This window comes from Ambystoma mexicanum, chromosome 7p (assembly GCF_040938575.1).
Source record: "Ambystoma mexicanum isolate Mex_15411 chromosome 7p, UKY_AmexF1_1, whole genome shotgun sequence".
NCBI classification, from domain to species: Eukaryota; Metazoa; Chordata; class Amphibia; order Caudata; family Ambystomatidae; genus Ambystoma; species Ambystoma mexicanum.
This window is the reverse complement of record NC_090939.1, coordinates 386,707,006-386,731,423: the sequence shown is the minus strand read 5'-3', so window position 1 is coordinate 386,731,423 and position 24,418 is coordinate 386,707,006. Positions and strand designations below refer to the sequence as shown.

Sequence of the window (24,418 nt, the reverse complement as noted above, 5' to 3'; positions counted from 1 at the left end):
CTGCTGCTTGCCTCCAGAATACAGACAAAAGGCTGACCATTTGCTGCTAAAAATTTGTAACAAACATTTTTTTTAGAGACTTATAACTCGCTGTCAGAAGTGGTGAAAAATATAAAAAGGGCAAAATGGTTACTCTAATTTTTGGCCCTACATTGCAAAACGTAGTGGAACTGTGTAGCATATTCTGAACAGGAATGGCAATATATGTGGTTTTATGGGAACTGTATCTATGCTACAATTGTTAAACTTTGCACACACATTCCTATGGTAAACACGCATATTTGTGTAAATTTTGAGAAAGTTTGGAAAATGTTTTCATGGAGAAATTGACAAAATGCAGCAAAAAGGAGAAACAAGGTCTCACAGCTGTGGGATTTTGACAAACAGATACTCCATAAAATATGTGATCCTTGTATGTGATTTTCAGAGGTTACAAATGAATAAATATGTATTTAAAACAAAATTCGATTTTGATACTAGTGGCTAGGGGAGGTTTCTAAGGATTGTAAAAACCAAACCATAAAACTTGACATCATCTGTCCTTGATCCAATCACTCGGGTGCAAGGCGGAGATGAAGCTCTGATCCAATCCCAGTTCACAGGGGCAAGCTTAGTGAAGCCGGCCCATACACCCATTATTGTGATGTCATTGGAAAGGATAAATAGAGACAGCTGACAACACATAGACACTCTCTCTTCTGATTCCAGCGAAGCACTCTGATCCAGCATTCAACATCCAGCCTTCAACATCCTTCCAGCGACAGATGCCAGTGACCAGGCCAAGCAGTAGCTGAACCATTTTCAGCTAGGCCTCAATTAATCCTGAACTAATCCTTACAACCCAGTGGAGCACTGTGGTGTAGGGAAGCATCCTGAAACTATCTGGCTTGCTACCATAAATGCTTGCCTGATTAACTCGCAATCCCACTGAATTGAAATATCCAGAAACAAGAAGGGCCGATCCCGTGCAGTTCCGGTGACCGGCCTAGCTGATCCAGTCCCGTGCCTGGTGCGCTGTCTTTCCCTGTTAGACCTGATCCATTGACCAGAATTGTGACGGCCCTAAAATCTTAACTCCAAGTGGATTGTGAGTATTAACAGGACACTAGTGAACTATTGCATACCTTCCCTTATCTTGTTCCACCCTAAACCTCTGAACTACCCTTACCTCTATAACCACTAACAGTGTCAAAATCTTAGTGCTATCTTATTCTGTCTACTTGTTAAAAGCGTCATTTTCATAGTCATTTTTATTTGTGTAACTCTGATCCAAAAATCCTACTTCGAGTTTTTGGACTGGTTCTACCGGGGAAGGTGCTGAGGATCTGTTACTGAAGTCATGAATCAGTCTCAGAGCTTACTTCGGCCCAACTTGGTTGTCTAGTCTTCATGCTCTAGTCTTGAGTAAAAGCATAACCCATATTTTCTGATTGTTAACTGAAGTTCTTGTCCAAATTAGTGTCTTTATTTCCGAAAAACATCTCTCACCAAAACCTCCATAACTCCCTCAGTTTTAAAGATAGAAACGACATTTCAATTCCCACTGATACCTAACATCCTTAGCTCCGTCCACAACCCAAAACAGTGCGATTGACCCATTTCAATCAAAAATCGCATCGTAAAAGTTTGCCGCGATTTTACATTTGCAAAAGTTTTACACGTGTGAATCGCCTTTAAATTATTTCCCACCTTGCCTTTGAGATTCCAAATGTTTTCTCTTGATTAAATCATTGCTTATGATTGTTTACATCTGTTCAAAGCGGCTCCCATAGAAATTTATAATAATTTAAGCATTTGTGACCACATTTTGTGTTTTGCTCAGCCACATTTCCTTTGTGCAAAAAACATATTCTTTCAACACATTTTTACACGAAGTGTACCCTAGTGCTAATACCATTCCATATTAAAAGTAAGGTAAATGTTTCCCAGTGAAAGAATGCATTGAAATGCTTCTTTTCTTGCACTATGGCAATGTTTGCTTTAGTGGCAATAGCAGCAAGAACAATTGGAACATTGTGCCCTCCTTATATTGGTCAGCTTACAATATAGAACAATACAGATCCATCTTCTATAATCCTTAATATTAGTTGATCTCGACTTGTTTGCTTGACCTCATTGTGTGACCCTGGTGAATTATTTCAGTTCACAGTGTCCAACATAGGCACAGTCTCACGAATATGTGCTTCAATTGCACTGTTGCTCGATCCCTCTTAATAATGAGTATGTTTAGGGCGCAACACACTGGACTGTCACTGGGCCCACTCGTTGCAACGCCACCTATGAGCCTCACGGATAAATGAATACATATGTTGCACAATTTTGGGGGTACATTAGGGTGGCCAACTGTCCCGTATTTTGTGGGATTGTCCCGTAATTGGCAGTTTGCAGAGTGGCTGTGCGTGACACAGGTTGTCCCGACTTGCTTTGTTCCCTGGAGTGTGACTCTCGGGAGACAGCAGGTGGGGACAACCTGCGTCCAGTACAGCCACTCTGCACACTGAAGTAACAGTTGCACACCATGGCGATGCCACCTGCTGCCACCTGCAGTTTTCTTTTTCTGGGCGGCTCTGCTGGCTCCTTTTGAGCCTGCAGGTCAAGCTGCTAACGCTCTGACACTTGTCTTCATTCCAATGCTAATTCTTTGTTCATGGGGTCTTGATGGTCATGTTTGCAGTTAAAACACGTGACCATCACCTCCCAAGGACAAACCATTTGCATTGCAATTAAGCCAGGAGTTAAGAGCCATTTACACATTAAAATTACAAATGGAGCGGGCCAAACGGTGAATGATGCTGTGACGTCATCACCACCATGTGGGCAAATGTCCCGCAAAAGATTATCAAAAAGTTGGCCACCCTATTGGTCGGTTCCCCCCCCCCCCCCCGAGGTTTGTGTGTCTCCCATAACACTGATTTCCACAGACGTAACCTTTGCTAACCTAACGATTCTGAGCACAAAAGGTTAAACCAGTGCTTTCGGATTAAGGGTCCGATTTACAGAGCGTTTTTCAATGGGAGTTTCTAAATTAAGCCCTAAATCTCAATATCTGGTTGAGGGTGAAAAGGGCAGTGGTTATAAATCTTACATGGAAAAACAGCATTAAATGTGAAACAAATGAATCCTAAACTCTGTCCTACGAAAACAACCGTGAGTGTTACAGTGGCTGTGCTTCTTTTCCACTGCGTTTGTGTGGCTTGCTTTCCAGCTCGCTTTCCAGAAATAAAGGGCCGCCAATTTGATGCGCAACGCTCCGAAAATCAGCAGCTTCGACACAGCTGGAAAGCTTTGGGCGTCAGCCTCATCTGCCGATCGACCAAGCTGACACTTGATGTGGTCGGGGATGCTGGAAATAAAGAGGGCGGCTTCCAGCCACCCCCGATAATGAGGGGCCAGCCACGGAATGCAGAAACCTTGTGGATAATATCCCTGCATGCACATTCGGGTTTCCTGGAAGGGCTGGGTGCAGAGCATGACGCAACATGCGTGAGACTGGAGTACCAAGCAGCACTTGAAAGAATGTCACTAGTGTCAACATGCAGTGTACTGTAGAAAGCAAAAATGCATGATTTTTACAAGACATGTCCTAAATGTGTTAAATACGGTTTTCTAACTAGAGACTGGCAGTCTCGGACTGGCCTATTCGGCTATATGGCAATGCCTGAACCAAAAACACAAAATGCTAGTGTGGGACAGTTTTTTGGGGTCAAAGTGGGCCAATTCTTTGGCCAATGTGGGCCAGTCTCATAAATTACGTCACTATGCGGTTAGTAGGTTTGACCAGTGTTGCTGAATAAATAGACTTTAATTTGCACAATTTGCATTACATTTTATCAAAACACTCCCCCTTGGGTACTATTCAAACAGTCTGTAACAAAAAGAATGAATGGCCATTTGCAACTGTGGGCCACTTTTTCATTGGTGCCCGAGACAACTGTATGCCCCAGTTCGACCTAGGAGGCTAATCTACAGGGAAAGTGGGAACACTAACGACGGGTGGTTGTTTCCACTTTTGCATTTGGCCATTTAGAGGCAGCCAATCACCTGTTGTGAATCCTCCAAATGTACTTGTAAGAGAGTCAGCTTCTGCTCCCACTTGGAAATTCACGATTTCGTACCAAAAGAGCATGGGCATACTTCATTGTGTTTGTGTCGATGTGTCTCCTACTTACCAACAAACCATCAATGAGGGTCTTCAGGATGTCAGCAACCTTCTTGGTTTTGGCAGCCGCAATGTGGTAAAAGACAGTGGTGGCACCCCTGTTCCAGTCCACAAGTATAACGTTCATATCTTCCAGAGACAGCAAGTCGGCCACTATGTCATCTATCCACACCGGCGGTGAGCCCGTAGGTCGGTATCCATGGATGATGAAGACGAATTTCTGGGTCGCATTCACATACTTGAAAGCTGTTGAATTTTCCAAATTAAGATCGCTGGCACAGTTTCTGTTTTTTCTTGTGTACAGCAATAATTGTACATCCAGTCCAGTCCCGATGATGGCGTTGTGGATGCTAAGGTCGGTGAAAATATGGCATGTTTCCCCGACATCTGAAAAAATAAAAAAAGTGACTGAGTTAGATTATGGCAGGTGTATGTTTTCCATAAAGCATCTCCAGAGATAGCTACTAGGTGACTCTCAGAGTGTGCCTGAGGACACCACGTTCATGATATGGCCTTTCATTCTAAAGCTCTATATAGAATAGAGAAAGCCCAATGCATGCTGGGATTTGCAGTTTAGGTGCCCCCTGACAATACAAATTGGAAAAAAGAACAATATTGCAATTCCTTGTTAATGAAAAGCCCACACCTCTTTACCCGATGAGACCCCGAGGCAAGGTGAATATTTTCAGGGGATCAAGCCACTGAATCAATAAAATCTATGGAGATGGTTGAGGGGGCGACAGTGAGTCCTAGGTGGGTGATATCCTGAAAATGAGAGAAGTTTGAGAGGAATGGAAGCCCAGGACTTGAAGTACCTGGTGTCAATGAGGAGGCAATAGCGAATTTCCAAACCTGGGCTTTCAATCAGGGGTGTTGCTAGGTCTGGAAAAGATCCCGGGCTAGGCTAATGTCGGGACTGTCAGGACTTGGGGCTAGCTAGTCTTTTGGTTGTAGACCCTGAGCTTCTATCCGGGGCTGCAACCCAATGACCCAGGGCTATAGCCCCCTCATCCACCCCCCTAGCAATGCCTCAGCTTTCAATAGATATTTGCCAAACTTCAAGCCAAAGTAACGATCAGAGAGGCAGAAAAAGTGTGCAGACAGCGATAAGTAAGGTATGTAAGCAACAACGGACACTATTCCTGATTGAATACCAGACTGAACTACAGAGGCCTGATTCATAAAGATTTGCACTAGAGCAAATGAGTAGAGTCTTGTGAGTATCACAGATTATCACTTGCTGCATCACACATGCTTCGCAACCTCTCAACGAGGTGCAAATCTGGTAATATCTACATGATCCGTAGGAGTTCCATGACCACGTCTTTCAGCACCGCCTTTGCATTCGAGAACTTCTAAGATGTCCCAGGCATCTCCAGATCTGCGCCAGTTTCAGGCTTTATGAATCAGATGTAAGGTGTTGGGTGCAAATCTGAAGTTACGGGCATTTCTTGACCTGGCCACTGCAAAACCTTACACATCAGGCCCTTTGTATTTATTTTTTCCAAACGTTTCTTTTTACTAGTGTTAAGTCAAGTAGCCATTGTTTTACTCCGCAGAGGAAAACAACCTTTTCTAGTTTTGCTGTGGACATCACGAGTAGGGTGACCAGATTGCTCATGGTCACTGTAACACGACTATTCCTGCCTGCCGCCTTTCTTCTACATATCATCGTTGTGAGGTGTGTAGAGCTAATTTGATCAGTTGGATTTCATCAAGAAGTTACATTCCATAGTGTTTATTTTTTATTTTTATTGAACGCCCAGGACGGAAACAGTGAAACCCCAGTGCCATGGTGTTGCCTGCCTGCTCATGACAGTCATGGGTGGATGGCGTGCTCACTACTGACAGCTCTATCGAGTTGCAGAAGGACTCAGATTGTTTTCTCTGTGTGCGACCCAGTGCCAGGTCGGAATATCAGTTTCAAGTGTGCAATAGGATAAATATGACAGGTTATTTATAACGCGGTTAATACCCAGAGGTTTCTAAGCGTGGACCCGAGGATCGAACCTGTGGTGCTCTGTGTCGTCCTGCTTCCAAGGCGAGCACGTTGCCCCTGAGCTAACCTCCCGAGACAATGGTGCATTTACTCTTCCTCGAGGGCAAGGGTCTGCTTCGTGTGAAAATTAAATGCTGCTTCTTCGTTGGCATCTACACATTGGTTTCATTCTCAAAAGAGCCAGGTTGCATATTTCATGTGCTTGCCACCCGGGGCAGCATTGATGCACACTTTTAGGCAGTGTGGCAGAAGCTTGCACTTCCGTATACATCTAAGCTTCTCCAACACGGCAGCTTTCCTAAAGCACTAAAGATATACTTGCACCACATGGCACCATGCGATCTCATTTCCATACAGACTCAGCATGTTTGTGAGTATACACACATTGGCCCTGCGATAAAGCATTTCACTTTTCAAACAAAAAAGGGCCCATCACCCTGGAGCCCACTGTGACTCTTTTGGTTCCACTTTGCCATGCTTTGTCATGCAGTACATTGGTCAGTATAAGTCCATTATAATGCGCACCTCGGGCACCCCGCATGCCATTCTCTAAGGACATGGTCCCTGAATCAAGACACAGGTAGAAGCCGTCCCAAATTCACTTAGGAATCTGCACTTTGTAGTAGATCTCTACTTGCCACAGTAATGCTTTGTAGTCAGCAAGCTTCACTGGCTCCCGTCCCCACCAGGAGTATATTCAAAATTTCATGCATCACCTACAAAGCAAATGGAAAACCAACATGATTCTCAGCTAAACGCCACAACTCTAGAAGCTCTAGCCCTGCGTTCCAAGCCACTCACTTGCCTGCCATCATCCCCCTTTTTAACAACCCCCCCCCACGTACGTCATTGCTGCAGCAGCGGCAAATGCTGCCACCTCAGCTGCTGCTTCCGCTCCGTGAGGCCGACATGGAAATGGAAGAGGGGCTCTTTACGGAGCCCTGACTTCACAATCCCTGGTGCACATCTTGGTACGGGTCGCGTAGCTGAATCCCATTCACGGAAAGAAAACACTTCAAATTAGCCTCCCATTCCAGCCCGTGGAATAGGTACAATAGCATTAAGTAGCCCTTCCCCCTGCTATACCAGGGTTAACGTCCTGGGGTCGACCGTTACCTCCCGGTATAGCCAGTGGAACAGGTACTTAACGCTATAAAATAAATCTGGTTCTTGCAGTCGACTTTAATAATGGAAATACCAAAAGTCAGAAGTACTACAACACAAACAAAAAAAAGGCTGAATGACACAGTCACACTTGTCATGAGACAAACCTTAAATGTATGCATGAAGGGACTGTAGGTAGACATTTTCTCAACAAAGAACAAATATTGTTTTTTCAGTTCAAATGCTCAGAATAATACAAATCAAAATGCTGTGTCACTTCACATGTGGCTGTAGGCCAAAACCAGGCGGGTGTTGGAGACTCTCACCTTCTGCGGGTTTAATAGTATGATCTCCTTATTTAATTAGGATCTCAGTGTCAGCCCCTCTGAGGCAATGAGGGTCTCTGAGTGAGCATCCGTCAGGCTAAAGGTGTCTCAGATAATAGGCACATCCTCATCCAAAGCTCGCCAGGCTAACAGGCTTCAGACTACAAGAGCCTCAGCATCAGAGCCATCGGGGTATGTGAAACTCATTATCAGCGTCCCTCAGACAGAGTCTGTAACTCTAGGAAGACCTAAGTGCCCAAGATCATTAGATTACGATGTTGCTAGAGTCATAGTCACTCGGTCTATGTTGGTCTGAGGCCCAGAAGTAAAGGAGGTTTGCCCAATGAAACTTCTTCATAGTGTATGGGTGTCAGAACAATAGCTCTTATCGAGGGAGATTCTTAGTGTCAAGCCCTTAGACTGGGAATATCACACTAGCAAATTCTCAGAGACACAGAGTTAATAGTTACAGCATTCTCCTCCTTATTCACTGCAACCTGTGGCTTGGGTGTGAGTGAGCAATGTTTATAAGGCAGGCTAAACTGAATCTTTTCTATGTAAATACCTGGATTATATTTTTTGCTTAGTAGCGGTGTGTAGTCTTTTAAATGGATCAGTAAAAAGATAGCTGATACACAGGATTTCTTTATTGAAAATACTGGATTGACACTGCTCTTTATGTCAATGATAAACAGGTGTATTTGCATTGTCTTCACAGTCATGCACTTTAATCAACAGCTTTCCAAACACTACAAAAGGGAGAAGGGTTACAGAGATAACCCTTTTTATCTTTATTTATAGGCCTTCAAATCCTGCAGTGGCTCTTCTCAGGGAATCTCCTCTCCATCCCTTTGGACCATGCAGCTTCTAAAAGCAGACTATCACTTTCAGTGCATTTTACGCTGGTAGGATTTACAAGATAAAGCCAATAGACTATGAAGGGCACGGTATCTGGGAGGCTTTGAGGGGACATGTCTTTTTCGTTGGTACGTTATGTTTTATTAGGTGTTCATGTTCAACTTGGGGTACAGCAGTTGAACCAAAAAGAACAAACAGAAAACAAGATTGGAGAAGGGGATAAGAAAAGTAGTATTGGTGAACAAAAAGGGGTATGATGTGGGCAGAGGGCCACCCATAAGATTTAAAAAGAATAAAAACACAAATAGAAATGCCGAAAAAACATTAAGCATTGACAGACAAACCGTCCACATGAAAAAGTAATGATACAAAGGCATAGATATGGTCAGAGAAGGGGAGCTTCGGAGTAAGAGACTACTCCACTAGAAGGGTTTAAGTGTCAGGAAATGCTCATTAAAGGTAAATCTCATCGTGAAAGCCACTTACAGTAGAAGGATCTCAGTGTCCGCAGCCATTTTTTAGGAGAATACCATTGTCATAAATCCCAATAGGAATATATCAGTGTCCGAAACTCCAGCAGACATTCAGTCAATGTGTCCCATGACCATTAACCCAGCAAAGGCCTTTAGTGCAATGTGCACAATACTGATACAATCATCCCCATGCTCTCATAAGCAAGATAATCCCTCCCCAATATAATCAATCATGGTAGTTTAAAAGAGATAGGAGAAGGACCTGGGCAAGCACACTCACCAGGGACACACAGAGTCAAGAGTCACATCGTCAAGCACCCATGCTTAAGGTCTCTGGCAAACCAACTTATCAGCTTCCCCTCTACACCTTACACTACATACATCAACCAACAGACATGCACACAGCAGGATCCAGGAGGCTTGAGGTTTGCCCTGGCATATACCACATTTTACTTTGCTAACTATCTTTCCACAGAAAATACCCACAGATCCACCCAGGTTCACTGGGCAAAACTAGTTAGTCCACAACAGAGCATAACAAAGCCTCAGGCCCTCTTTAATGTCAGAGCCTCCCAGAAAACAATGTTCTCAGAGTAAAATCCCTTCTGGTTAAGAGGTTGCCAGAGCCAGAGCACCTTAGTCTAGGACAGTCTCAGAGCAGCAGCATGTGGGAGTAGGAGGATTAAACTTTCAGACACCATCAGAAAAGGGCACATTTTCAGCAGCTAATAGGTTGGGAGCGTATCATTGTAAGAACCCCTTCACTAGAATGCTCGCAGGGTCACACTCAGATTAGAATGGTTTCAGAGTCAGAGCATATCAGGCTTGTAGAGTCTTATGTTCAGCACCCTTCAGATTATGAAGGTTTCAGATTAAATTCCTATGGCCCAGGAAGGGCCATGTTATTGTTGGTTTTGAGAAAATGCATTCACCAGTTGGTATTTTTGCCTAGAGGCCTAACACAGTGGTTAGTTACACACATTGCTCATGCATGACAGGAAGTTACATGTAGATTTATTAACAGTGAGTCCTTAAAGAAAAGGTGCCCGAACGGTAAACGCAAGCAGCAACCTGACCACCCTTGTTAACTATTTGGAACCCCAGGATACACTGGTGCGACATTAGTATCGCAGAAAGGAGTCTCAACATCGCAAACCGAGGGAGAGGAGAAAGATTCTAATTCAGATTGGTCATGTCAAGACTTATAACCTCAACAGAGGTCCACAGATAGAATCCCTGGCAATATACTGGCAATGAATGCACATTGATTTCATATGTTTGAATGCATTACATATGTCTGAATGGATCTTGACAATAATTTGTTGACCTACTAATGAATGGGTCAGTCACAGACCGTCACACCAGGTCCAACACAGCAGTGCATTGCTGTAAATATTAGAAATTCTGTAAATGTAAACCCAGAGAAAGCCATAGGATTATCGAGAAAGAAAACGCATGTGTGCCAAAGTTTATTGTTGGCTCATGCACAAACAAATGTATACAACCTGTAAAAATGGTATGCCTTCGATCAATAAATAAAGAAGTTTAAAAAAAAATGGTCACACAAGTCACTTACTGGAATGTATGTAATTATGGGATATGAGGTAATATCCTTGTCTGTTTGATAATTAAACCAGACACTGACGACACAATTTCATGTGCAACCCATTCTTATAGATAAGACAGAGCACAGAGGCCACAACTGTGGGGAGATTAACCGTTCCTATTACTTTTCCAACTTGACTGGTAAGGTGTTACCGTGTCATCTCTCCCCACCCCCGTCGTTGCTGACAGTGCCTTACAATCCCATGCAGAATTAGATGGGTACACACCCTAGGGTTGCGCAAACACACTTGGCAACACCAACTCACACAACCATAACGCCACATTAAAACAAGTGTGAAACATATTCCTAAATGCACTTCCCCAGAAACAGATCATGCACGTTTTTATGTGCAAAAACAATCAATGAAAATAATCCATTCAAAGAAAATGGGGGTGAACGTAAGAACATTCACTCTATCCTTGATGTGGAAACTTCAGGTCTTCCTTTTAGCTGTAAACAAACTCTTTGTTCATGGTTTGGCCAATTTCCAGAACTGTATCCGTTTTGCTTCGTGGGCTGTGCATACCTGGCAACGCCGAGGACCTATGGCCCACTGGCAGCTGCAGCGCAGAACAGCTGCAGGTGACGTGGAAGCCTCCAAATGCAGCGATTGCTTTCATTTCCACTTTGCACCGCAGGTGCTTCCGTTGAGCTAAACCTAGTCATTCCGAATGAACTCTTCCATGTTTGTGCAAACAACGCTTGTAAGCAAAGCAATGACGAGCCCAGAGCTGTTTGGTGAGAGCTATGCCATTGCCCCCATATTGATCCCACTTACTTAATTATTTATTTATTTAATAAAGGGTTCTTTTAAATAGCCCCCTTAACCAAAGGTAACAGAGGGTTCTACACCAATAGATAAGGTTAACAGCTCATGACAATTAGCAATAAAATGTCACTACGTTTCCCTTAAGTGTAGTCAAAGAAAAAATGCAGTTCTATGAATATCTACATGGCCAGGGATAATTAGATATCTTTTTTTGCAGCCCTTTCCTCATGATGCAACATTGACATTTGGTAGGAAAGTCAGTATCTAGGCAGGACTGCTCTTACTGTATATGCATTTGGAAAAGAGGATGTGGCGTAGTGGGTTTACAGGGAATGAGGATATGGGAAGCAACATGAAGCCACACAACACTCATTCCTGACAACACCAGTGGGTGCCTTCAATCTCCCGCCATCTCTTGTATTGTCTCTGCACCCCAGATATTGACCCTAATGTTCACTCAGTCCCCCTCCACCTGATTCATGCAGTGGAGTAACACAAAATGTGGGACCCCCCTGCAAACCCTGCTGAGCCCCCCCACTGCACACTGGGCCCTCGTGCTGTGCCTGGGCAGCATGAGCCCCCCCCCCCCGCACCGCAGGGCTGTGGGGTCCACCGTTACAGCAGTGCATTCATGCCCATCCCGACCAAAGTTCACTCGTCATTTCCTCTTGGCCTGGGCAAGGTGAAGCGTCCAGGAAAACTGGGTGCTTTCTGTTGGAACCACAGAGGGGGGCACCCCGACAGCAGGGGGTGGAATACTGAGTTGATGATAACTTGTACTACAGCAAGTCTGAGTTCAAAATACCACTGTTTAATTTGAAAGGAACATTGCGTTTCAACCTAGCCAACAAATATGGAAATATTTGACGTAATTTGGAATCATACATAATTTGATTTCCTCGCTCACCCAAAACCCCCCTCCCTCCACAAATGTCAACCCCTGGATGTGGGCTAAGAGACCTGCCAGATAGTTAACAATGTTCCAAATGCCCTGCCTGGAATCCACTACAGGAAAATGACGACGCATTCTTCACTGCGCAGAGCTTAGCTGGCTACCTCACTGAGGCTATCCTGACCTGGATTTGATAGCTCGTGCTCGTGTTTACACACAGGCTTCATGTGAGGGTTGACTGCTAGGATCAGTGTCCAACTGATCCTGCTGGCTTTACCAAGTGACCTACAAGCTGAGAACCACTCTGCAAACTTAATTCCTCACAATTGTGTGTACATAACTAAAGTGGAGAAACCTGTGCTTTCAATGGGGGAGGACTTCTTTGTACTAAGAGGTGCCTTTGATTGCTAGGTCTGGAAAAGACCCGGCTATGCTAATGTCGGGACTGTCGAGACTGGGGGCTAGCTAGCCTTTTGGTTGTAGCTCCTGAGATTCTATCCGGGGCTACAACCAAAAGACCAGGGGCTATAGCCCCTCTAGCGCCCCCCCTAGAAACGCCTCGTTGTCCTGATTACTTCTGCCACATGTATCTCACTAGCAGAAGAGAATGCTGGATGTAGTACAGGGTTCATCCTGCATGGATGCTCTCGCTTGTGTGATTCCTGGGCATGGCAACAGATGAACGTTCCTTGCAGATTCATAAAATCTCTGGAGATGAGAAAAAGTGCTGTGAGCCCTCAAATGGGGTGAACTCATTTATTTCAAATTCATACTAACCTTGAACAATATGTTGGGAGAAAATGCATTTCTGGTGTTGGCCGATCATCATGGTCGTATCCCCCCCACCCCCGCCCAACCCCATGTGGATTTTATGAATTGAAATCGGTCTGACATGATCTGCTAATCCTCCGATGGCTGCCACAATGAAGGGGGGCACATGTTTTACATTAGTTGCGGTCCTGTTGTTTCCATATCAAATTGCACAAAATGGGACCATCTTTTCTTCTACTGTACTACAAAGAACTTATGAAAACTTTCCCAGTGCATCTCATAACTATCGTTCCATATAAAAGACAAGGACAGGTCCAGCAGCATACATGATAAAGATGGATAAGAATGTCCAATTTAAAGTGGAAGAATGTTTCAACCACCTTATACCTGCCACATCGTGAAGAAGTCACACCAGTGCAAACACACAAATCCCACTCCAGGCAACAGGTGTAGCAGGGCCTGCCCGGTAAAGGATTGTTTGTCAGTTGTGTGCACCATTGCCATGATGTCAAGTCAGCACAGCATATGTACATTCACAGCCTATCTTCCAGATACCGGTATTGGTTATGGAAATCAGCTCCCTAAAATGTACCCCTTTGTGTGAGGTCTCACTGGACCTAACCGGCCAGACACATTCTGGCATGGAAGTGTGTGCCCAGAAATGACCACACTCTCAGGCTTAGAGATTGGTCTCAAATCAGCCACAGATCTGAGCTGATAGTACCTTTGAGTTGTCATGGGCTACTCTGGTATATGAAATCCGGAAGGAAATACACAAACGAGTACATCCTAATTGACAGCAGCTGACAACCTTATACAAATCTGTCGCAATATGAGCCCTGAGGTTGCTTTATCAAATGCAGGGAACAAGCTCTTCCAATCAGTATGGATCATACACAGGATTCTACACGTCAGCAATATGGGGAGTCCTTCCTGGAGCATGGGCACGTGTCACGAAAAGCACTCACCTTATAGGCTGGCAGTCATGGGTCTCGAGGAAAGGAGACACAATTACACACGTGACACACTATGATTTATCTTCGACTAATGGGATTCTAAGCTGGTATGGCACCATGTCAAAGGCAGGCACCACATTGCAAAGTTGATTAAAACCTTTCTGATCAAAATAAGTAATCATTAACGCTAGCAGTAATTTTGTTCAGACTGACCACCTGCATAAAACCTCAATCTAAACATACACTCCATGTGTTTAACCTTTTCATGCCCAGGGCTTCAATGCTTTTGATGGCAATTGGGATATTGGGGACAGAGAAGGGACGGGAGGCTAAAGTCTTTCTCAGATGTTGTCCAATGTTCTAAAACGTACTCCCTTCTGAACTATGGTGTGGTCTAGCGCTCATCATTTTCAGGAAATAACTGAATAATGTTCTCTTCAAGGAACCCCTTGCACACAGACTGTAGTTCAACATGTTGTCTAATTTAGAAATGCATTGACAGCTTCAAACGATAGCTGAATTATCCCTGACAATGCAAAGTTACCTTACATGACACACCTCCGATTCTCCTGCTGACATTGTCTAGGGAGGATAGCTCAGGGGCGACGTGCTCACCTTGCCAGCAAGACGACACAGAGCACCACAGGTTCGATCCCCGGGTCTGCGCTTAGAATTAAGCGTGTTATAAATAACCTATCATATCATATCATTACTCATCTCTTTGCCTCTGAGATGCAGCTTGTATCCCCCATATTAAAGATTGAAAGATTGCCCTTCCCTGTATCCCACTCTGCCCCATCCACTATCTTCACCTATGGCATTTCGTCTAAAATGCTAAACCAACTTTTCTTCTTGTAATCCCCTTCTCACTCCTCTGGCCACATATGTGGTACACAACTTTACAGCCAGCTATTATGTCTTCTGGCGCACATTTTCCTGCCCCTGCTCCTATTTGGCGAGCTTTGAAGTCTTAACTGGCGGCCTGATGGCAAGGATGTTTTGCTCAGCAGCAGTGGATTTCAACTGCTCCCTTCCAGGCAGTACAAGTCCCCCTGACTCTCCCTTCATCCCCTTTCTTATGTTTGTCCAACGCTTACATGCAACGCTTTTTAAGCCCATTGCTCACAGCTTTTCTTTTAGATGCATATTGACACACCAATATCAGGACATACCCCTTCCCACGCATCTCAGTACAGTATAGTTTCCAATGTAACCTCCAATCATCTCTGGGGCAGCTTGAATGCCCCTCCTTTCTCTCCCCCACTTTAGGACTGCCCCCCTCTCTAGTGCCTCCCTGGTCTCCTCCTCCTATGTTCCCCGTCTTAATGGGGATATTGTGTTTCAGCCCCCCCCCCAAGCCAGAGTACAGTTTTTGAGATAGATATATAATGACATCTAGTTAATATGATCATTATCTAATTTAACTTGGAAAAGTAGAAAAATAAATGTTCATGAAAGTATTGTCCAACTAAGTCGCTAGAACAGTTCAAACTCAGCAAATCTGCTGTGTGTGTGTTTTTCTTTCAATCTCTAGCCATCCTTGATGAGTTTGGGACGACAAAATAATTCACAGGTGTATTCATTGGGCCTCATTATACGGTAGGCGGAGGACCAAGGTGCTATTAGCACCTTGGTCCATGCCGGTAAAATACCGGCACCGCCTTGGTGGAAAGGGGAATTACCGCCCTATTCCAAGGTTGGCGGGGCGGTAATTCCCCCTTCCCCCATTGCCCTTCCCCATTCCCATTTTTGCCCCATAGGGCTCTATGGGAATGGGGAAGGCGCTAATTACGGTGCCGCAAATTGCGGTACCGTAAGTAGCACCCTGGTCCCTTTGCGGGTTGGTTTTTAACGCCTGCTAAACAGCAGGCGCTAAAGTACCTACCCGCAAAGGGACCTCGTAGTAAGGCGGTAAGGGTTTACCAGTACCGGTGCCCTTACCGGTACCGGTTAACCCTTACCGCTGTCCCTGTGATGAGGCCCATCTGTAGTGACAGAATTGCTTGTTTCTCCTGTGTTGCTGCCTACATCACTTTCTTTTGTATGTTGTCCAGTGGTGGTGCTCTCTCTCTGAATGGAAGATTGCCTCATCTGGTATTCTAGATTTCTTGAAGAACGATGTTGTTTTTATAGGCAGGCCTTTCCCTAGTGTATGTGTGGGGCTGCCTTGTATGCTTCGTGTCATGTTGTTTATATAATTCAACACCACTTACATTCCAATTACTGACAGTGGCCCTCATTACAACCCCGGCGCTAAACCATGGCGCTATTAGCACCATGGTTGGTGCCGGTGTTGTAACGAGTCCGCCATGGTGGAATGGGGAAATACCGCCCCATTCCAAGGTTGGCGGGGCGGTAATTCCCCATGCCGCCATGGCCCTTCCCCATTCCCATTTTTGCCCCATAGGCCTCAATGGGACTGGGGAAGGCGCTAATTACGGCACCGTAAATTACGGTGCCGTAATTAGCTCCTAGGTCCCTTTGCGGGTTGGTTTTTAAAGTGCCACCCGCAAAGGGACCTCGTAATCAGGCATTAAGGGTTTAACAGCGCCGACACCTTTTACGGCGCCGTTAACCCCTTAACGCCTGGGTTGTAATGAGGGCCAGTGTCTAAATATACAGTATTTCGAGTGAATCTAATAGCTTTGTAATAAACCCTGTGCTTGGTACCATGTGGTTTTGATCTGTGCCCAATTTTCATCTGTTTGTTCTGAGGAACAGTGGCATGCCTGCTGTTGTCTTCTACCAATGCATGTCTACAGCTAAGAGAGGTACGCTGGCAATTGTTCCGAGGTCCTTCATGGATTATGTGGGGAGGTGGCCAGTCTACCCAGCATGACCTCAAACAAGCGGACACCAGTGGTGGTATTTGAGGTAACACAATAAGCTTCGATGGCATCTTTTATGAGCTTGTGATAGTTGTTATTTGGTGAGTTGTTTAATGAACCAGTTGTCCCATCCAAACTGTCCCTTTCTTCTGGTATGATGTAGGTGTAACTATGGATGGGAGATGCTAATCTTGCAGAAATAAATTGGCATTTCATGAGAGGTGAACCACAGACCATTCTTAGACGCAATACCTTTCAGGTACCTAACTTTACAGAAACATTCTTTGAATGCACTTAAAGTGGACGAAGTGCTGCTATTCGACATTAGTATTTTCTAACTACGAGGTGGTGTAATCTGTGATCACAAGGGAATACCTCTTGTTATCCAAAATGTAGTCTAAAGGTCTAATGAAGTCAATACCTGTATTTTCCATGTATTGTCTGTCCACGAATGTGGATTATTCTGGTTTTAAGATGTTTGCTGCTATCATAGGATAGTGTGCACTTGCTGACATGGACCCACACTCACCGCCATTACCAGCCACTACCACCTTGTCATCAGTCTTTGATTAGTGGGAATCCACCCTGTTTGCCCTTTTTGGAAAGGGTGATAAAGAGGCCTCTGGCACTGATGGGATATAGACATGTTTCATTTTGCATCAGGAGATGGGATTTGGTCAGGATTCTGGCTGATAATTTCCATTATGGTGAAGGTCACAAGGAAGATATCTGTTGCCCACCCTTTCTTAAAATACATGTTGAGATCAATTAGAGCCTAATGAAGTTCAGAGTACTGGAGCTGATATGCTATGGTAATGGTTCCTCTTCCATGGTGTTCAACATGTTTGCAACCACACATGAAGGTAGATCCCATTTATACAGCAGTTTATTGCTGGATGGTAAATGGGATAAGCATTTGGCTTGTTTCATCTAACAGCTAGACACATGTTTGATATTGAAAGAAACATCTTGAGGCTGTGTTGCCAGATTAGTCACAGATTTAAAGCTGCTTTCTTGTTACCTCTCCAAGATAAAATGGCACTTCAAGTGTATGCTCTTTGCAAATGGAAAATACCCTCTCCCATAAGTATGTGCATTAATGTTCAGTGGCCTATGCAGATGCAATCATTTCCTGTTCAATGTTAGAATAATTTAGTTCAGGATCGCTTAGGGCTCTGGATTCAAATACCACCAAAGATCTGGAGGTGGTGGTATGCTGCCTTAGAATGGCTCGAAGGACACTGGGTCAAACATTGAAATATGTTTCTCTTTGTCAAACAGCTGAAATCATGAGAATGGAATTAGGGCATTTCAAATTAGTTGGATAGCTTCATCACAATTGGTAGTCAATTGTAAAATGCGCTTTGCTTCAAGGGATCACACAGGGGTTATGGTTTCTTAGAAAACCCCTGTACAAACGTTTCATGTTATTCTGCCATGGCCGTGAATGCAGAGTTGTTCTTTGTGAGATTGGGAGCTTCTTGAATAATGGATCCCAAACTATGCTTGGGAGTGTTGCTGGAGTCTGATAATGGTGTAGCCCACGATATTTGACAAAAATGAATTTCACATGCTCAAGTGTTGAGAGCCAACTGTTGTGTATCTTATGGACAATCTTTGCAAGGGACCTGTTGTGCATCCCTTGGGATGATTTGTAAACTAATATGTCAACTTGAAAGACAACAACTAGTGGGATGTCATAAAGCAGATAGGACGTATTTCTCTGGAAGACAGAAGCAGCTAAAGAAAGGTCAAAAGGCATGCACGTTTATTGACACGTGCCCAGAGGGATTGTGAATGCTGTGAAGTGTTTGGCTTCTGCATGCAGTTTTATCTGATAGTTTGTGACTCATGGATTGACCTTGGAGAAGTATGTGGTTTTTCCTTTTGTAGGCACACATTGGAGACCTTTGGCAGAGGTCTACATGCAGGGGACCACTCTAACTCACTTTTTTCTTGTGACAACAGTGGGGGAGAGCCAGTCCACTGTTTCCACAGGCCCTGTCACCTTGTATATTTCTCAGGAAGTCTAGTAACAGGGAGCAATGTTAGGCTTTAACAGACACAAGCCACACATTGGGCCTCATTACGACCCTGGCGCTAAGGGGTTAATGGTGCCGTAAAAGGCTGCGGCGCCGTTAACCCTTTAGCGCCTAATTACGAGATCCCTTTGCAGCTCCCGACCTTAACAGCTGGTCTGGACCAGCCGTTAAAGTAGGGACCCGCAAAGGGACCTTGAAGGTAATTACGGTACTGCAATTTGCGGTACCGTAATTACAGCCTTCCCCATTCCCATTGAGCCCTATGAGGCAAAAATGGGAATGGGGAGGGGCCAATGGTGCATGGGGAATTACCGCCCGCCAACCTTGGAATGGGGTGGTAATTCCCCATTGCACCATGGCGGACTTGTTACAATACCGGCAGCAACCATGGTGCTAATAGCGCCATTGGTTACCGCCGGTGTTGTAATGAGGGCCATTGAGTTGAATTGTTCTCGCATCGCCCGTCATTCACATTTTTTGTATATTCTCTTTCTTCATAATTGATGATGGACGAAAGATGTATGTCTTATTGATCTAGAACACAGGATCTCACCTAGGTGACCAATGCTCTGAGGATAGCTGGCAAAAGCAGGCACTATAATGCCACCATGTATCAAATTCAGGCTGTCAGTGTTTAGTGCCCTCTAGAAAAAGCAATTGCACCTTTCCTTTGATTTTATGCAACTCTGTTTCTCCACAAATTATTTTTAACACTGACAATATGATGTGTATAAACAGCAACACTGTCATTTAAACTGGCTTCTGTACAGTAACCTCGTCACAAAGATGTTACTAGCAACCTTTGCAATTTGTTTGAGTCTAGCACTCTCCCAACACAATTTCTTGGGGCACTCAAACTGAACACAGCAAGGAAGCACTTCCCCTAAATGTATGGCAACAGCTCGTCTATCCTCCCCGACCCCCACACTGTTTTGTCTACGTTTTTATTTTAATTAGTTGGAAGTGTTCAACAATGGCATCAGGTGCTTGCATAAAAGTCATTGCATGCCAGCCAGGAAGGTACTTTTCTGGCCTAGTTGTCCCAATTAGACCGCCACCACCCCAAGTATGAATGAAATGTCTGGTGGGCTCATCCAGTTTTCCTGCATGGTAGATGTGGGTCCTGGATCAAAAACTCTGACCACAATTTGAAGGCAGATGCCCGCAGCCACTTTCAGCGACCGCCAGTGCCGGCTGAGTAGCTGCTGCAGTCGTGTGTGCAACAGGGAAATCCTGAAGCAGATGACCTTCTCCCTGATAACCAGTCCGAAGATGGAACTGCAGTTTGCGCCAACCCTCGACTAGCTGCGACCTCCATGGCCTGTAATTCCTCAATGCCTGGTGTCCTGTGCCATTTTGCAGTGCCACGAACTTCTGAAGCTCTCCCCTGAAACTTGGTAGGCTTCCATCTCAACCTCGAGTGACTGGATCCTGCTCCGGGAGTCCACACAGCCGAGAGAGCGACCGAGAAATGGGTGCTTTCTGCTCCACCACCACCCTACCTGTGGTGTCCCTCAGTGCTATATCCTATCGCAGTGGCCCTTCAATATCTATTTCCCCCCTCTTGGTTGTTTTGTTCCTAGTACTCCCCCCCCCCCCAAAAACAAATATTTCCACTCCCTACCCCTTAAAGTTTTTTTCCAAATTCGTTATTTTGGAATTATTTTCGATTGGTTCTAATGGGATACGTTTTTTGGTATTCGTTATCACTGCATACCGAACAGCCAGCTGGGCGATTGTCTTTTGGCTTTTATCAATTATACAGTGGGTCTTAAATTTATAATATGCCTGCTGTAATGTAATGCCTTCAAGGTGCAACAAGTGGGTGTGGTTGCGTGAAGAATGGGGGGACGGGATGGAATGATTTCAGGAGAGCCGTTGCATGGTTGAGAAGCAGTCCATTGTCAAATCTGGTTGTGAAAACATGAAGTGGGAATCTCATTCCTTGGAACCGCATGGAGAACATTTGTTCCTCTTTTTATTTTTTTGGGTCTGGATTTCTAGTTTTTGAGTTGGATATCTCTGGATAATCTCAAGACCTCCCTGAAACTTGAGGAGAATCATCTTTGGTTCCGGAAGCACCTCAAAACCTTTCTCTTTGCTTCTGCCTTTTCTCCTCCTCTCCCTTGCTGACTTCCTGGCTGATACTGAAACTGCACTGGTTACCTGGCCACCCTCTAATCTCGGGCCCAAGTCCCCTCCCCCGTCAGTCGCACTCCTGCACTGCCTTCCAGGTTTAATGCATAAAATGGTTGGAGTGCATAAAATGGCTAGGAGTACATGGAACGGACTGGAGTGCATGGAACAGACTGGAGTGCATGGAACGGACTGGAGTGCATAGAACGGACTGGAGTGCATGGAACGGACTGGAGTGGATGGAACGGACTGACTTACATGCAATGGTTTGGAGTGCATAGAATGCGGATTTGAAAGAGCATGGAAAAGAACGATTTTGAGTGCTTCAAACGGTCGTAATGCATGCAACAGTCTGAGTACATGGAACAGATGGAGTACATGAACTATTGGAGTGAACCCGATCTCAAACACCTAAGATAAACCATTATATATCACATCTACATGCTTATTCTCCTCTTTACAACACCACTCAACTAGAACACAGCGATACTATGACACCATTGGGTATAGCTGTTATCATACCATCATCTGCCTCATACTCCCCATCACCCTAACAAAACACTGCTGGTTACACACCCTCCAGCCTAGGTGTTCTCCTCAGGCCTAACACAGCCAGAATCGGGCTGGATAAATACCTGCCAGAACGAACACATAATCTTGATCTCCCAACCACCACACCTACTGCTAAGAAGCGGCTATCACACGAATGCCACACCAGCTGCACACATATCCGGTGCGCACACGCACCTTTGACTCTCTCTATTCTCTCTTCTGACTTGAACTTCGGTTCCCAAGGGCGTTCAACCTACCAGCGCCTTGAGACCATACCAATGGTACATAAGGCGCTATATAAATGCAAAGTAACATAACATAACATTTAGGCAGTGATAGGAGCAGCATTTAACACGATATAACAAGCTTCCATTAGCATTGCAGTGAAGGGTGTTTTCCCAGGCCTAAAGACTACGCACAGAGCCTCACTTCCCAATATTAATAATGTTAATTCTTTGTGGATGGAGAATTTCATTTCTGCTGGTCCCTGTACAGTAACCAATCTCCTGATTTTATTTCTGCTCTTGATCTCACCACCTTCTGTCTTCGGACCTTGGTTAAGACATAAAGTATCATGGTCAACCATTCATAATATTAACCATTTGAGATCTGGGAAGGCAATTTGTAGGACATGTTTGGCTATAAGAGTTTATTTGAAAAAAACAATGGAAGACAGGTTCAAACCTAGCTCTCAGGATTGGTCTCTTTTGTCAAAGTCAAGTATCTGATTCGCTCCACTACCAATGCAGTGATTATGAATCTCGTACAGACGTATTTAAGCATAACCACACCCCTGTATGACACTGTGCTCTGACATTCGTCTATGTAACTCGGACATACTCTGAATTACATCCTTGATGGTTGGTACTAGAGGGGCACAGTCGCATAATTACCTATTTTCCAATGTTTATTTTTGGGAAGCAATCTGCTTCCCCCATACTGTGTCACCTGCATTTTCCTATTGAAGTGGTGGAAGTTGTTAATAGCATAATTAAGCCTGATAACTGATGTGCGGATTCAGACAAGGCCATTCCAATTGCAAATAAAGAGATCAGCCTATCAGCTTCTTATGTGGTTGACTGTATTTTGGTTTAGATGTAAAATGTTACTGTATACAATGTAGGCAATGAGAACCTTTAACTTTATAACTTTATAACATTATTGTATTCCACTTATTCATAAACATAAACTCTTAACATGGTGTGGTAGCTGACATATTTGGTAGCTTAAAGGCTCTGTCCCCGGGACAACTGGATAACTGGTGTTGGACTTCCTTCGATCACAGTGCCAAAGACCCCCTCACCCCATCCAATAACAAATGCTGTTTTCTTTTGTTTCCCAGCCAAAGCATCCAGGGGAGGGGTGTTAAAGTAATAACAAATGGATCATAGGAAAGTTCTATGATGGCCTTGCAAAATTACAGCTATTTGGCAATTGATTATTTTACTTCTCCATTTTAGCACCACCCTGTAATGGACCCTCTATTTCTGTTGTTATATTTGGCATTTTGCCCACCTGCTTACAAATAATAGAATACGTGTCACTCAATTAGTGTGTTCTAATGTTTCATCAGAACAACTAAAGCACCGAAGGAAATACATGGGGCCACATTTTGTGTAAACTTCAAGCAAAGCATGGACTTATTTTGCAATCCAAACTATACTTCATTTAAAGTTGATCTTAGATGTTCACAACCGCATTGCCCACTGTAATAGTAGGGAAAGAGGTAAAGGTTGAGAATATTTCTTAGAGGCCATAGATTGAAAAAGCAAGTCTTAGTTACAGCTTTTATCTGCCACCCTAGAGACAGTGTATCTTCAAGTAAAATCTCCAGAGTCCCTACTTCAGATGCTGGCACTGGAAAGAGACCTGATAATTCAGGCAACATAGACTGTCAAATGTGCGTCTGTCCCACATAGTAGGATTGATTTTCAATCTAGTTTTATCTATCCATGTGCATACCTCTATCATATATGCTCTGGATTTAATTAACGTCATCTCTAGATCTCACACTAAATGGCAGAGGACCAGGGTATTGTCCGCAAGGGTATAACAATGCATTCTATATCTCCTTAGTAGTAATGCTAGGGGATGCTGACATATGTTAAAAAGAATCGGGGGAATGTGGAGCCTTCAGGCAACACACAGATTGTTTCTATCGCCGTGGATTCATAGGGTGGTGAAACTGTTATTTGTATTTTGTTGGACAGGAAGGATACAACCAATTTCAGTGCTAACCCTTAGCTAATGAATTCATGCAGGCAGCCTGCCAGATTGAATGATAAAAAATATAAATGCAAACCAATAGCTCCAGAAACACGAGTGCTCCATCAGCATTCTCCTCCATAAGCTTTCTTATTGTACCCACCCTTACTGCCCTGATATGGTCTTGTAAAAACCTGCCTGTACATGGTCCAAGATCTTTGGAGCCACCACAATATTTTGTGACTGTGTGTCAACAATGCTTTCTAGCAGTTTAGCAGTAAATGTGAGAGGAATAAGAAGGGCATACAATTAGTGGGGTCTTCCGGTCTATTGACTTTTTTTAATTAGGGCATTCACCATGAGCAATTTTAGCTCGTCTGTGAACTGTCCATCACCTATGGAAGAACTGATCAGTATCATTAACTCAAACATGAAATGCTCATCTGCTTGACTATTGCTGTTGGGCATAGATATATGTTGGCAATATTGTAGGTTTTGATCAATAGATGATCTTTCCAATTTCTTATAAGAAGAGTTGGTTAAACCCAGTCAGACCTCTTGTTCCTCGTATTGGAATATGGAAATGTCTGTATTTACATCTGTGTAAGGTTCTCAGGCTTTTACATGAAGTCCTGCTCTGATTGCAGCTTCTTTATTTTGGAGCCACGAATGTTCTTGTGCAGGTGTGGACAATGTGAACAATTCTTCTTTGCACTCTGATGACCTGACTACATTTATCTGG

At 44.2% G+C, this 24,418-nt stretch overlaps 1 protein-coding gene across 1 annotated transcript in view; it reads right to left on the bottom strand.

The window, feature by feature from the left end:
• The window catches only part of LIPI (lipase I), a 420,036-nt gene that overhangs the window by 325,095 nt on the left and 70,523 nt on the right, over positions 1–24,418 (bottom strand). The window contains exon 2 of the mRNA XM_069636429.1: positions 4,170–4,546. Within this exon, the coding sequence (XP_069492530.1) occupies positions 4,170–4,546 (377 nt within the window). The remainder of the gene's footprint in view (positions 1–4,169; positions 4,547–24,418) is intronic.